This window comes from Typopeltis vanoorti, chromosome 25 (assembly GCF_054136105.1).
Source record: "Typopeltis vanoorti isolate ZY-2024b chromosome 25, IOZ_Tvanoo_1.0, whole genome shotgun sequence".
Classification (NCBI taxonomy): domain Eukaryota; kingdom Metazoa; phylum Arthropoda; class Arachnida; order Uropygi; family Thelyphonidae; genus Typopeltis; species Typopeltis vanoorti.
The window spans coordinates 63414001-63430945 of NC_143573.1; the positions used below are offsets into that span (position 1 = coordinate 63414001).

The following is a 16945-nucleotide window of genomic DNA, read 5'->3' on the forward strand; positions in this document are numbered from 1 at the left end:
ACAAATTTATCTAATAGACTATAGCTCATTCATAAAGTACATAATGTGAATGGGAGAGGGATGTGTGCTAGTTTTGCAGTAATGAAGAAAATGTGTCATAAAAACAGAAACTTTTTCTCCACTTTCAAAATAAATAAATAAATAAGTAAATAAATAAATAAAAATGTCCAATCTTTGATTACATGAATGTACACAGGAGCAGAAATCAGAGTTGTCTATGAAAGGATTACTTTATTTATTTGTTTATGTATTTTTTTAATAGATGTGCTTCATTCGTTGCAGGAAAATTCTTAGCTAGAAAACACTTTATAGTATCATATTTGATTTCACAAACTTATTCTTCACTATGTCAATTATAAGGCTGATATTGAAATTAAACACACTTGTATTAAAAACAAATGCAAAATAATTTTTTAAAAATATAGTTTATTTCTGTATTATTTATTTAATTAGATTTTATTTAGTTTTACATCATTTTTATGGTGTATTGAGTGAAATTAATATTTTGTTTACTGGTGAGGGGCAGGGGAGTTTTCTAATTTTTTTTTAATTTCTTGAAATTTTAATTACTTTTCTTACCTAGATATTACAGGTTCTGTAGACTAGATATTAATTTTTACAAAACTGGCATAGGATTACAGAGTAAAGACACCAAATTTAACTTTTTTTAATCTTTGTGCACTTAAGAGATTTATCTAGATTGCACATTTATTTTTTTACTGAGTTGATTCAGAAGAGGAGGTACTTTCAGTTATAGATACTTGTATATTTTGGAACTGATTCCACATTTCCTGCATAGTAAAGATCTAAAGGATATTGTTTTACAAGGGTTAGTGCAAGACTATGTCACTTGTGAATAATTATATTAAAGTAAATGATGGTGAAATTAGATAGAGCCTTTCATGGCATAATCAGCTTAAGACAAAATGCTCATCTTTACCTGATACACTAATCTTGACCTTATTTGCCAATATGGGAATTCCCTTATTTTTCTGTATACTATGAAACAAAGAAATTTTAAAATTTTGATATTTGCCTTCTTGACTATAAAAAAAAAAGTATGGGTATATATGCTCCCAATGAAATGCATAGTTAATTTTATTGTGAACAGTTCAAAAGGAAACTATAATCAGAAACAGCTGGTTTGGATAGTCAGCTAAATACTCTCCCCCCCCCCAAAAAAAAACTGGTCTATGTAACATAGTTGCACTATTTCTTTTCTTTCCAAAAGGTAATTGTTAGGGAGCTTTTTCCCACCTTTTTGGCTTAAGAATTCCTTTAAATTCTATTTCTCCCCTAAACTTCCAACTTTTCAGACATCTTGTATTCTCTGTTCTAATCATTGTAACAGCTGTTCTGTTATTCTCTTAATTCCACTTCTTCAAGCAAGCAGCAAGTAAACATGGCAATGAGATGAAAGCAAAACAAATTGCTTATTGTAAACAAGATTACAGTTCTTTAATGGCATGAAAACATCATTGGAAACTTCAATATTTTCTTTTCTTAAGTTCAGAAATTAAAAAAAAAAAATTAGAGATGAGTCCTCTTTACATATAAATATTGCAATTAAACAGTTTGCAACAGACTCATAACTATATAAATATTTCTCTTTATGTAACATTTGTAAAGAAATTTCTGATGGCAAAAAATAATGCATTTTCGTTATACATTTAGGAAATGTTTACATATAAAATAAAATTACAAGTTATCCTTTCCTTTCCATTTATTTATTTATTCAAAACCAGCTGTCACTAAAAATTTAAAAACAAAAAGAACGTAAGATAATTTGATATCTCTTAAAAGTAGACATCCTATAAATTCATCCTTCCTCGGTTACAAATATCTCTATTCCCTCTTTATATAAAGATTTCTGAAATGCCACTGTTCCCATATACTTAAAGTTGCAAAGAAATTATATTCTTGTTTAATCTTTTATCCAAATATAAGCAAACAAAGTTTGCATGTGAAGTATCTTCACGACTAAGCTACTCGTATAGAGAGACTAATGACTTCACATCAATTCCCTTAGTATCCCATAATGCAAAGCACACCTGTTTTGGAGGTGTATAATGCTATGCATTGCAGGAAGGATCACTACCCAGAACAGTTTTGACCTTTATTGAGGTCTCTTTAGTGGGAGCCCAGAAGAAGAGCCCATCTTCGTGACTGGGCTACTTGTATATGGTAAATATATGACTTCTGCATTTATTCAACCATGGTATCTGTTTTGGGACTTTCTCCCACTGATGAGACCTCCATAAAAGGCAAAACCTGGTCTGGGTAGTAGCCCTTCCCATATTGCACAGCATTATACATGACTATAAGGGGAAGATGCTTTGCAATATGGGATACTAAGGCAACTGATCTGAAATCATTAGCCTCTATATAAAAGTAGCTCAGTCACGAAGATACTTCGGGTGCAAACTTTGTTTATGGGATAAAGGATCAAACAAGAATATAATTTCTCAACAACTTTAATTTATATTATAACCAAGTGAAAAAACTTTTAACATATTCTCATATGCATTTGTGCCAAATGTCACACTCTGACCATACTTTACATATTTACTAAATATCTAAATCTGAACTAAATGTAAGACATATCAGAAAACAATGTCACTAGTTTTAACAATTTTTTTTTTAGGTAAAAAGTGTTTAATTAGGGAAAAAGTGTTGAGAGGAAGCTAGTAAGGTTAACTTTAATAGTATCCTAGTATCTTGCACATTACTTGAAGGCATAAGTCAAGAAATTATAATGGTACACTTCATTTAGACTAGTGGTCGCCAAAGTGGTCGACATCGACCCCCAGGGGTCAATATAACATTGTTAGGGGTCGATTTGGGCTCAGGGGTCGATAGAAAAATATAAGACATCATTGTATGGGTAATATTTAATTCGGTAAACTTGGATTACCTCCATCCTGAATGACAACGCAATTAAGAGTGAATCGTAGGAACAGTGACATGAATAAGACCTGTAAGATGGAGCAAGGTCATGAAAATAGTTACGGAGGCCAATGAAGTAGGCCAAAATGACGTATTTACCAATAAACAGATGTTGTGGTTACTGCCCGGCCAGCGTGGCAGGAGCGAGATGGCAACATGTGCGCAGTTGCTTATTTACTTATACTTACACATATTCGATCCCAGTCTCATTTTTGCCATCGACATAAAAGTGAGCGTTAATGTTCTAAAATTCATGACCATACATATTATAATTCAATCGTTATTCATTCACAAACTAAACTTCTCTATGTTAAAGAAGTGAGAAGGGCTGGTAGTAATACCAGTGATATCAATACCAGTAGTTTATTAATATCACTAGTAATACCAGTGATATTACTAGTGATAGTAGTAGTAATAGTAATATAATAATATATACTATATTATACATACAATAAACACTGTAACTATAAAATAAACAATCTAAAAACTAACATAAGCGTATTTTTCGCTTGTCCTATTATAATTACGTAATAATAAACCAGAGGGGATCGATAAAACATCAAGAAACTCTTGAAGGGGTCGACGGTCAAAGAAGTTTGGTGACCCCTGATTTAGACGAATAAGTCAGAAGTCGCCACAAGATTTTGCTTTCTTTCGGATAGCAATAAATGTAGATTTGAGCAAATCTGCTGGAAATTTGCCACTTTCATATATTTTAATGAAGTTTTTGAAGAAGTTTGATGTTATCTGGTTCTATTAATTTTAAAAATTCTGTTTACACACCATCTGGTCCGCTGGTTTCTCCTGTTTTACACGATCTTACAGCATTCTCTATTTTACATTTCAGAATTGCTGTTCCTTGAATGCTATCGTTTATATTTATAGGCTTCTGACTAGTATCATTGAAGAGTTCTGTTATATATTTTATCCAAATCTGAACTTTATTCTCTTCTTCTAGAACTATTTTTCCACTTTCGTCTCTTAGAACACTACTTGTTTTTTTCTGAATTTTCCGGAAATTTCGTTGACTTTCTTATACAGATTGAAATAGTCATATTTCTTCTAAAGTTCAATCTCAGTACATAAATTTTTCATTCAATTTTCCTTTGCTTCTTTTATTTTCTTCTTGATGATGTTATGTGTTTCCATATATTTGGCTAAGTCTTTGTTTTTGTACCTTCATGTATCAATAAGAAAGAATCTCATTTGTCATCCATTCCTGTTGTTTTACATTATTCACATAACCTACTTCTTCAATACCTGTTGTTATGATGGCATTCTTTAGGCTGTTCCAAAGAGATTATACTCTTTAACTTTCTTCCATGATAATCTGTTGTAATTGCAGGTTAAGTTGTGTCTTGGCTCTTTTATTTATCTTTGTGTCTTTTAGTTTTTCTACATCATTTTTTTTTTATTTTGTGATTTTTTTGGTAGATTTTAATCTAAGATGTATTTCTGCAACTATGGGATTGTGATCCGATGAGATATCTGCTCCAGGATAAGTCTTTGCATCTTTATACTACCATGGAATCTTTTATTTATCAGTATGCAGTCAAATTCGATTTCTGACAATGTTATGACAGCTATCTTGATGTGATTTCCACATGTACAGTCTTCTAGGTGGAAGTTTGAACCAGGTGTTTGCAATTGTTATATCTTTTTATGACTTCCAACTTATTAGTCTAATGGGCTAAGCATTAAAAATATTTTTGAAAGTAATTCAGAATAGCATCTATAAAAAAAGTGAAGAAACTCTGAGTGAAATGCAGTTTGGCTTTTGGAATGGTTTTTGTACTAGAGAGGCACTTTTCTGTGCCCAAATACTGATACAAAAATGCATAGAAAAACAGAAAACTGTTTTTATGTGTTCCATAGATTTTGAAAAAGCTTTCAACAAGGTCAGACACACTAACTTAATAGAAGTCCTTCAACAAATGGAGCTAACAAAAAAGACATGAGACCAATAAGAAATCTGTATTGGAATCCATCAGCTACCATTCAATTAGACAACATTACCACCAGTGATATTAACATCAAAAGAGGAGTGAGACAAGGGTGTGTGTGCTCTCACCACTCTTATTCAACATACACTCAGAGGTAATCTTTAAAAAGGCATTGGAAAAATGTCCAGAGGGAATCACAATAAACGGAAAGATTGCCAACAACTATGATATGCAGATGACCCAGTGCTAATTACAGATAACATCACTGATCGCCAAAACCCTCATTGACAGAGTATACATAGAAAGCCAAAGAATGGGAATAAAGATAAACATCAACAAGACGAAATACATGGTCAACAGCAAACATCCAACTTCATCAATGAAAAAACTAATACTCAATGGGAAAACTGTCAATTAAGTGTCAAGGCATAAACATCTTGGTGTTTAACATCCAGGCTTAATGAAAGGTGGGATCTTGAAATAGATATAGAGACAAGGATTGAAGTTGCATGACAGTCTTTCATGAAAATGAGAACATTATTCTGCAATAAAGATCTAAACACAGAAGTCAGATGCAGAATGCTGAAATGTTACATCTGATTCATTTTGTTCTATGGAGTTGAGATATGGACAATGAAGGCAGCAACGATCAAGAAAATTGAAGCCCTTGAGATGTGGCTATATAGATGAATGCTAAAGATATCATGGACAGAAAAAATAACCATGAAGATGTCTTAAAATCTGCTGGCAAAACCAAAGATCTCATACAAAAAATCAAGAAACGAAAAACATCATATCTTGGCCACATCATGAGAAACAGCAAATACCAGCTTCTACAAACCATTTTAGTAGGAAGAATTAATGCAAAAGAGCTAGAGGAAGAAAAAGAATATCTTGGTTTGACAACATTAAGAGGTGGACAGGAAAGAGCAACGTACAACTGCTTAGATAAATGCAAGAAAGTAATTTGTTCACCAAGATAATCGCCGACCTTTGATAGAAGATGACACCATAAGAAGATACTTCATTTAAATGCAGTGAAAAATTTCATAAATTTCAATAATAAATTAAAGTTCAATTGAAATAATCTACAGACAAATTATCTACTTACATACATGCTTTGGCATGAGAAGAACTGACAGAGAAGAACAGTTATGTCGGCATGCTTCAGAAGGATCCAGTACAATCAATCGAATACCCTGTCCTTGTGCTAGCCATACATTTGTGAATTCTAAAAGAGGCTTTATCACAGAAGAATATTTTAATATAACAAAAGGAATTATACAATTTGAATTCTTTACATTTCTATTTCATATACATTTGTTATAAATTTATTTACTGTGCTTATATAAATTTATTATGTTAAAGTTGAATTTTCCAACTGCTTTTTTTTTTTTTTGAAACATCTTGAAAGTCTTGGAAAGAAATCTATGGTTTAGTTAGTAGAAATTTCAAACAAGTATAGAATAACTATTTGTATTCATATTCACACATCTTTTAAACATAATTATATATATATATATATATATATATATATATTATTTTTATTCTTCTGTTTAGTCAGTAGACAATGTATTATATGCATTGTTCTTTCTCAGTTCTGACTGCAGACTTTTACTTAGATGATTTTTATCATTTGATGATGATAATGCAAAAGCTTAAATAAATATTTATTCATTAGATTTTCAGTTGAAGACAAAAACAAGGATTTGTATTTGAGTTTTGTAGATCTGGAAAAGACATATGACAAGATGCCAAGAGAAAAGCTGATCAAAATAGTGTGGTGTAAATGGGACATTATATCAAGTGATACATGAAGACAGACAACAGAATTAGCAAAGCTGATACGATATTCAAAATACTAAATTAGCTATATACAAGACAGTGTTCAAGCCAATTCTGAGAAAAACTAGGGGGATTGAACAGATGGTATCAATATCAGAACTACGTGAAAAATGAGGATATTAGGAAGGAACTTGACACAGTTAACATTCAGGAATGTGTGAGTAGAGCTAATCCATGGTGGTATGGTTACTTAAACAGAACAGTAGAGAAAAGGTAAGCATAACAAGTGTTTTTTTTTTTTGCCAGGATGGCAAGAAAAAGACCAAGTTCTAAGTTGATTGATACAGTAATAAGTGACTTAGAAAACCGAAATATAAGAACTGAACAACACTGGAGTCTTGGCAGATAACAGATTAATTTGGATGAAAATAATTTGTCAATAGGAAGTTTCATGTAGTACTATCATTAAATATCCTTACCCTCTGGGGGTGCATATCAGTGATTTGATGATAACTTAGCTATTTTTTGAATGCTAGGACTGCCATATAATGAATCACTTTATTTTAAACAAAAACAATGGATGATGAAAGTTGCCATTTTTTGGCATATGTTATTTCCTCATCCATTTGATGAGATCGCAGCATTACTTTCACAGCACACATCTGAAACTGAACAGAACCTTACTACCTCATTTCAATGAAACTTCATAAGTGTTACAGTTGTTGTAGTTATATGCTACCTTTATGCCTCTACACATCTTCAAGGTCTACTCTGGCTGAAATTCAGTATACAGAAACATTTTATAAGAAAACTGTGTTTCATTTGAGCATTATGTGCACATAAAAAAAATATCCTGATGATGATAACAGAAAAACTTTTTACTTTTTAAACTCCAAAAGCTAATACTTTAGACTTAATTTATATAAAGATATATTTTGGCAGTAGAAAACTGAAAATTATCCACAAAATGATATTCATTTTGTGGATAACTTAACCATAAACAAATGCATGACTCTATAGATACAGTAAAAGTGTATACATAAAGCACCAGAGAAAAAAATGTGGGATGACTAAACTGTGAATGCAATTTAGAACAGTCAGGCTTGTGCTGATGAATGAATAGTGTCTGATCTACACGCTATAGGTTTGAATTCCACTGTAGCATGGATGTAAAATAATAATAGGAGTAAGTCAGAAATGAATTAAACATGATAAACTATAAAGGATTAAAATATAAAGGTTAAAAATACATGGAAAATTAATTAAAAACATGAGAAAAGGATAAATAATGTGGAGAAATAATTTAAAACCTCAGAAAGAATGATAAATAAAAATGCATGAGAACACATGCAATTTACAGACAAAATATACTGTTAGTGGTGGTAGCAGGCAGTAGATGACATTGATGATAGTATGTAGGGAAGATGGTGAGTTGTGTACAGTAAAGTAGAGTGCCCTCTCACAATGAATCCTTGGAAGTATCAAGTAATAATAACAATTACAGTATATGAGTGGTTTCCATATCGCATTGTCATCAGATATACAAAGAGTGTTCAACTCAGGAAAAGAAATGAGAGATGAAAAGTGAAAAAAAGTCTTAGAATTCACTTAAATGATTACATGGAATCATTTAAGTGAACTCTAACACTTTTTTTCATGTTTGTTTTTTTTACTGGCTGAAACTTGGAGGGGGGGGGGAGTAATTTTAATACTGTGTAGCTTCTAATTCTCTGAAATCATATAGGGACAACTGATGTTTATCAAGTTGCTGTAGCTCTTATAGGCATGGTTCCTGAAATCTGCAACTTGATTTTATTATTTTGCAAGTCTAGGATGGTGGTTTTCTCAAGCTGGGGAATATGGTTTTGTTTGGAAGCATGGATTGCAATTTATGTATTGCCATTAATATATTTTTTTTATTATTTTAGTATTTATTACTTTTATTTTTATTACTATTGCTTAGGTGCTTGGATATTACAGTTGCAAAAATGTTCTTGCAGTCTTGACCATAAACATCTAATGGTTGAGCCTATATAGGTGACATTACAATCTGGTTGATGAAATTTTATGAATTTTGGTGGGTTTCAGAAAGGTAGCCAGTTTGTGACTAATAGCAAACAACTGCTAGTCACAAACTTGTAACTTGTAGTCTATACATTTAAAATACATGGGCTGAAAAGTTCTCTGCCTAACAATCGAAAAAACAAATTTATAATTTCAAAATTATTTTTATTTTTCAACAGAATCTTCCTTAAAACTAATACATTTATTTCAGCGATGCTCCAGTGCCATTATCCTGTTGCTGTAGTGGTTCTCAGTAAGATCTGCAAAATACCCCTCTACAACTGCAATCACCTCTTGATTCGAAGAAAAATGCTGACCAGAGAGGAACAGTTTTAGTTTTGGGAAGAAACACAAGTCAGAGGGAGCCAAATCTGGAAAATAGGGTGGATGTTCCAACAATTCATAGTGCATATCCCTTAATTTTCCCATTGCCAAAACACCTTTGTGGGCAGGTGCATTGTACTGATTAAAGATGGTTTTTTTCCTTTTGCAAACTGGGTCTTTTCTCACGAATTTTTTCTTCTAGTCTGGTTAAAAGATCAGAATAATATTCCCGATTATTGTTTTACCCTTTTCAAGATAATTGCCTTTAGCATCCCAAAACTCCGATGCAATGACCTTTCCTGCTGATGGAACCGACTTTGTCTTCTTTGGTGCTGAACAACTGGCTTCTGTCCACTGTTTTGATTGTTGTTTAGATTCTGGTGTGTAATGGTGAATCCAGTTCTCATCCATAGTAGTAAATCGATGCACAAAATCAGTTGTATTCTTATTAAAACGCTCCAAGCACTATTCAGAGATTTTCATGCGAGTGCGTTTTTGATCTGCTGTGAGCAAGTATGGCACCCATTGCGCAAAGCATTTTCAATTGCAATTCTTTATGCAAAATATATCCTACACGTTCTTTTGAAATGCATATAGAAATTTCATGCACTTTGACTCACCAGTCATCCGATACCATATCATGCATTTAATCAATGATTTCTGGTGTTGTTACACTTTTTGGACGTCCTTCACATGGATCATCTTCAAGGCTGGTACAACTACTTTTAAACTCAGCAGCCATTTCTTCTTTGTCAAAAACGAAGGAGAAGAGTGCGCATAAATCTTTATGAACTTCGAATGAATTTCTTTTGGCATTAAACCTTCTTTTACAAAGAATTTTATAACTGCACGATACTCAATTTTATCCATTTCATCCATTGCTTCAGACAGCTGTATAAAACAAACTATTTGATAGAATGACTTGCAATTTCACATGGATGCTTATGACGGATGTACCAACTCAGAAAAAAAAATCTTGCCAATAGTGTTGCCATCTATGATCGAGGTCAAGAACTTTTCAGATCACCCTCGTAGTTATATGCCTGATATGTATTCTGAACATAGGGTAATTTTATTATTTTATATGAAGGAAAATTTTCTTTGATGGGTGGAGTGGTTAATAGAATCCTAGCTGCTAAGTTCTTGTAATTTATCAGCTGTGTTAGATATTCTCAGTTTTGAAAAATCTGGGTTAATTTTTTAATTTCATTATTAAGATTTATTATTGGTTGAGAATTTATGTGCATTGATAAAATGTGAAAGAATGACTAATTTTTAAATGGAGTACAGATGGTAGGAGATGAAGTGCAAGCAGTTTCCAATGAGTGTGGGTTTATGGAATATTTTTGTTTCTATATACAGTAGTTGCTGAATCTGATTAAAGTTAAATTTAGGAAGTTTATAGGTTTGTCACATTCTGATTCTATGATAAATTTTAAGTCAGTTACTGGAATCGTTGAGTGAGGTTTGTAGGAAGGTTTTAAACATGCTTCATCTCCAAAAAGACATTTGTATATTGACCATAAAAAAAAAACAATGGGGGGAAGGGCAAGGGTTTAGTATGCTAGATTCCAGATGTGCCAAAAATAGTTCAAGCCAATTGGCCACCAATATTTTGGCCCGTTGGGAGTTCCAAAAGTTTGGATACAAATGCCATTTTTAAAGTTGAAAAGAGTTTGCAGAAACTATTAATTCATTAAGGGGGCTAAATACAATTAGAAGTTAATTTAGTGCATGGGCGTACAGAAGGATTTTCTAAAAGCAGTGTGTGAACAATGTTCATTGTGCTGAAGACGTTAACACTGGTATACAGAGCTGTCATGTTTAGTGATGTTAGAATGTCATTTTGAGATAGAAATAAGTGTGATATATGGCAAAACAGGTCATCAGTGTTTTTGATTTTGATGTGGCTGATAGCAGTTTCAGTAATTTTGCTACAAATTTTGATAGAGGTTACGTGGTGGTGTCTTTTGTACAAAATTAATTCCATATACTGGGTAGCCTTCTTTATGGATTTCACTTGTCCCAAATATGTGGAGGATGAGTAGTCCAAGGTATAGTTTTTTCCAGTATTGTTTTACTGTATTTAATAAGGGCTAATTATATTTTAGCCCTTATTTCAAACCTTTTTTTTTCAAATTCAAAAATGACATTTATATGCAAATCTTTGGATACCCGATTGGCCAAAATATTAGTGGCTGACTGGCCAAACTATTTTTGGTGCATCTGGAATTTAGTATACTATGGGATACAGACAACACACACACACACACACATCCACCCTTCCCTTTCACCCATGGCATTACTTTTTTATGGTCAATATGTTGATGATGTCTATTTACTGTAACATTTATAGGTTTTTCAACTGAAGGTGAGTTAACTGACTTTATATAGAGGCAGCAAGTTTTTATCTAGAACATTAGGTTTTTCCTCTCTGCAAGAAACAGACAAACTAATCAGAGAGCACACACGAAATTAATAACAAAAATACATATAAAATGGTGTAGTGCAAATGGTTGATATGCACTTTACAGTGGCTCCTGCAGTGATTCCATAGAAATGCCATATTGCAGTAATAACCAACTGTTAACCAGTCATCAAGTGACCAGTTTGCAAAAACAATCATTTTATAGTAGAAATTGGAATATGTGCTGCTGAATATCATGTGAATTAATGTGTGTATTTGTTTGAAGAATGAGTTTTCCAGTATGTATAAAATTAATTCAACATGTATCAAATATGCCAACACAATAACAAATATATATATATATATATATTAGAATTATCTGAATCCATATACAATTTGCATACATTTATGTTGACCATTGCACACCACAACACAATTATGTAAGATATATAAATTAAACTTGCAAATTATAAATTAAACTTGTGAATATCGTGTGAATTAACGTGTGTATTTGTCTGAAGAATGAGTTTTCCAGTATGTATAAAATTAATTCAACATGTACCAAATATGCCAACACAATAGCAAATATATATATATTAGAATTATCTGAATCCATACACAATTTGCATACATTTATGTTGACCATTGCACACCACAACACAATTATGTAAGATATATAAATTAAACTTGCCAAGAAATTATATTCTTTGTTTAGATTATATTTGGTCATTCACACATATAATTAAAATGAAATATATATTGATCTTTAATTGACCATGATTTATAAACATCTAATACCAATAAGGTTCGCCGACAGGGCTGTCCGGCTTCTTCAGGGTTTATAATGGTGAGAGAAAAAAAACTCAAAGTGGCTAGTACAGAGAAAATGGAGTAACACTATCGTATAAATTAAACATTAAAACAGAACGCGTAACATTACATGCATGGAGCATATTGTGTTAGTCACTGTTATGAGAGCACATTCTGTAGTTTTGAGTGAAATTAAATTCTGGCAGACTGAGTGATCTTATTAAGGTTTTCCATGTCAGCTATTATTTTTCCCTGGTTTCTGTTAAGATTTTCTCCAGAACAGAGGACTACAACAGCTTCCTTGAAATTTCTACAATGGAAATCTTCTAAGTAAGGTATGGAGCTGCTATCCCAATCAATGGTATGGTATAGATAGTAATCGTGAAATGATGGACTAGACCTGAGTTGTTTGTTATGTTGTTATTAACAACTCCTATATGTTCTTTTTTTTTTCAGATTTCAATGGCTTCTCGACGTCTGTCCTATATAGTTTAGACCACTAAGCACATGGGATATTGTACACTCTAGCGTGTTTGAAAAAAGCATTAATGTCTTTTGGTGATCTTAAAACATGATGGACAGTCTTGACCGGTTTGAACGCAACTCTGATGTTGAAAGGTTTAAAAAGTTTTGCGATCTTTTTGGACACTGTACCTGCATAAGGAATAACTATTGATGAACTGTACTGAGTGATGGTAAGTTGTTGTTGTGGGGGGTTTCTATGAAGAATCTTGTTGATTAAATTCCTTGGATAGCCATTTTTTATTAATGCCTCTGATATATAAGTAATTTCATCATAGAGTTCTTTTTCTTCTGAGATGATGTTTGTGGCTCTATTTTTGAGCATATGTATTATGCTGAGCTTCTGGGAAATATAGTGAGTTGATTTGAAATGAAGGTGGTTCAGTGTGTGTTGGTTTACAGTAGATTATTAGTTTGATATGTCTATCTGCTAGTTTCTTGATTAGGGTATCCAAAATTGGTAGTTGATTATCTGTTTCCAGTTCCAAAGTGAATTGTATTTTTTGATGAAAAGTTAATCAAATTTAATTAATAAGAATTAATTAAAAAGAACTCTATGATGAAATTACTCATATATCAGAGACATAAATAAAAAATGGCTATCCAAGGAATTTAATCAACGAGATTCTTCATAGAAACCCCCACAACAACAACCTACCATCACTCAATGCACACAAAAGTTTTTCCCGACATCCATGCCTCCTTCCATTTAAGGAGGAGGCATGGATGTTGATGAGAATCTGGGTTTTTTTTACTTGGCAACTGAATGTATGCTGTATTTTTAATTTCGACTTTTTGAATGTTTGTTGGAAAACTAAGGTTTAGCTATGGGTTGGGGAGGGAGGGGATTGAGTGGAGAATAAAGGCACTCATCCCAGCAAAAATAATGTCAGTTATTTGATAAAAGCAAGTGTTTGGATTAGGAGAGCAGAAACAATAATCAGACCATGAAATAGAGAACATAGAAATCCTAAAGGACATCTCAATTAGTACCACTGTAGTGCCATGTGACATGAGGCTAAAAATGACTGGCAGAAAGACGATCTGTAGAAAAAGAAACATGGACAACATTATGGTCAGAGTTACCCAGAAGAGAGAGCTATCTAGTGTGCTGGAAGAATGATGATTATTATCTAGTATTCTGATAGCACTGAATGAGTTGTGTTAGATCATTATACTGACAGTAAATGATCTCTTCCAGCTTGGTTTATGAAGTTAGAGATGGGGAGTCAATATGAATTATAGATGTTGAAATTTCTCTAAGGAGGAATGTCTCATATGAAAAGCTATTCAGTCGGATAACTTTTGTCAGGCGATATCAGACTTCACAAAACCACATTTCGTCCTTCACATGAAAGGCAACATGGATGCACAATGTAATGTGTAGAGTTGAAGTGACTTCTAGTTTACGAAGATGCCAATTAAAGTTCAGAGATTTAAGAAATCACTGATGTTAGTAACGAAACTCCAGATGCTGGTAAAGATGATGTGGAAGTGTACATGTGTGTTTTACATGAATTTTATTTTTTTTTTTTTGGAGGGAGATATATTTTTGTTGTTTTTTTTGGGAATATATGTTTGTTAGTTGTTTGAAGGATATATATATATATATATATATATATTTATTTTTGGGGGGATGGATATATTTTTGCAGTTTTCTGCAATTTTTTGTTGTATTATTTTAGGATAAAAAATATATCAAATATATAATATTATTATATAAACTAAATTAATATAATTTGTATATACTATACTAAATTATATACTAATTTAGTATACTAATTATATATTATATACTAAATTAATATAAATTAATATAAACAAACTTTAAATGAATATATCTTTGCGCTGCATTTTATGTATTAAATAAGCATATAGTTCTTATATGCTGAAAAGCTGAATTATCAGCATCTTAAAAGTAAAGTGCAATATAATTTATTACAGAAAACTCACCAACATATATTGTGGTGATTCAGGTCCATCAATATATACAAATCTCCGTAAAGATACTTCACTGTTTGCTGGGATAAAATAGGGTCTCTTGAGAGTTTTTCGTATCACCCGAGCTGCTGGAACTCTGTTAACTTTCCTAAATATCAGAAATCATAAGAATTGTTGATTAAATATTAAGTGCACCAAAACAGTTTTTAATTTGATTTTTAAAATCAACCAATATGATATTTGTTTTCATACTCAATAAATTTATCTTTTAACATTTATTATAAATTTAGTTATTTCTCGTTTGCTTGTAATTGTGACTGAAGCTACTGATGTTATGAGGTCAGTAATTTCTATTAATCATGTTTTTTGTACAGTAGCATATTCTGCAGAATAAAAAATGTAAGTTTCTGGGGGGGGAAAACTGTGTCAGCTCAAGTGAAGTGAAGTGAACTGAAAGAAAATCTAACAATTATTTCACAAACATTTCTTGATCTTGTAGAAATGTCTTCATAAGATGCAGTAATCATGAAAAAAACTTTGCACCTTTGCCAAAATAGTGAAGAAATATTAATGAATGTAATGAAAACACAACTTAGCAATGTTGTAATTATGACACATCGAAATCAAGGATTAAAATATAACATCAAGGCAAGTGCTGTAAGAGTTCATGATTATAAAGCAACAATACTATCATGACATGCAGTATTATATAATAACAAAGATGAGATAAAAGAAGATGGTTTGATGTAAAATCAGGTGTAACTCCAAGGTACACACTGTATATATTGCCATTCATCATCATCTATTGATCATATTATAAATTAAAGTGGTATTAAACCTCATATCACAATTGAAGATATTCAACTCAGCTCTTTACTTTATGCAACTAATGTTATACTCCTTAATAAATCAACTACATTGTGTGAAGTATAAAGTAAGGAGGGGGAGGGGTTAAGCCGAATACCTCAATGAAAACATTGAAGACCTGAAGTGACTGGAATAAAGTTCCATGTTTGGTCTGTCACACAGCATTTCCACACATCTAACTCTTAGCCTATTTGTGGTATTAGCACTAATGTACTAGGGAAGCAGTTCCCACTGCCTGAGTATACACATATGGTTCAGCAGATGAGTGCTAAAAGTGGTAAGATAATTGTGGATTTCATTTAAAAAATGAGAACAGTCATCTCAAATATGATAAACAGTTAAAATTTATCCACACATCCTTGTATAAGATTGAATGTTACATGAGTGTACATGATTTATGTGGAGCCAAGCAAAAACAACTTCTCTATGATCCTTGTGAAAAAACAGAACTGCCCCAATTTTGATTTAAGGCTTAATCTCTCTCTCTCTATTCCAAGATACTTGCCACCAGGATAATAGTTTTTGTTGGATGACCTGTAATCAGTACAAGGGAAAAGCTGACCTAGTTGATCTGCAGTTTGGGATTCTACAAAAGCAAACATCCAGACAGACTTCCTTAAGTGATTTATCAGAGAGTGGATTAAGAGAACACTGAATATGTACAATTGCCTGTAGTGAACTTAATGTCACTATGAAGACGATGCATTTGGTAGCATTTTTTTTTTTTTTCAATTTTATTTAGTGTGATGCAAGCTCTATGGCATGCTGCTCAGCAGTACAGCTGCTATAATCCAGTGGAATCTAATTAGATACTATACAATCAGAGAAGAGAGCAGCAGCAGATCCTCGATAGAGACCGATTTTGAACTATTTATGTAAATCATCAGAAAATCAGAATATCTGCTCTTTATATTTGAAACAACTGCTGGTAGACAGAGGGAGGAATGGAATGTTTCTATAAAGCTGTGCAAAGAGAACTACATGCAGGTGTGGAAAGGTTTTGAGACAAGAATGCCACACTGTCTACCATATTGTCTAGAGCTTATAATAGTTCTTTAATATACAGACTCAAAGGGATGTATGATTGGTGGTATATAGATTTTCCCAATGCAATAAAAAATACTGGTCCACTGAATAGTTTGCAAATTGAAAAGATAGGTGTCTGGTCATCAAAATGAGAGTTTTGGTTCCTTCATCTCATCAGAGGATGTAATTATAAATGAGGTGTCAAATCACCCACCAATTGGTGAGAGTGATCATGAGGTGATTACCTGGGTGGTTGTCAGCAGTGTGAGGACCTCTGTGAGAAAAAGGTATATGAGGAACTAAAAGGAGG

The 16945-nt window shown here is 32.3% G+C and overlaps 1 protein-coding gene across 1 annotated transcript in view; it reads right to left on the bottom strand.

The window, feature by feature from the left end:
- The window catches only part of LOC150092796 (uncharacterized), a 61034-nt gene that overhangs the window by 540 nt on the left and 43549 nt on the right, over nucleotides 1-16945 (bottom strand). Inside the window, exons 4-5 of the mRNA XM_090414280.1 lie at nucleotides 14755-14890; nucleotides 6001-6130 (exon numbers count right to left, since the gene is read on the bottom strand). Of these exons, the coding sequence (XP_090270406.1) occupies nucleotides 6001-6130; nucleotides 14755-14890 (266 nt within the window). The remainder of the gene's footprint in view (nucleotides 1-6000; nucleotides 6131-14754; nucleotides 14891-16945) is intronic.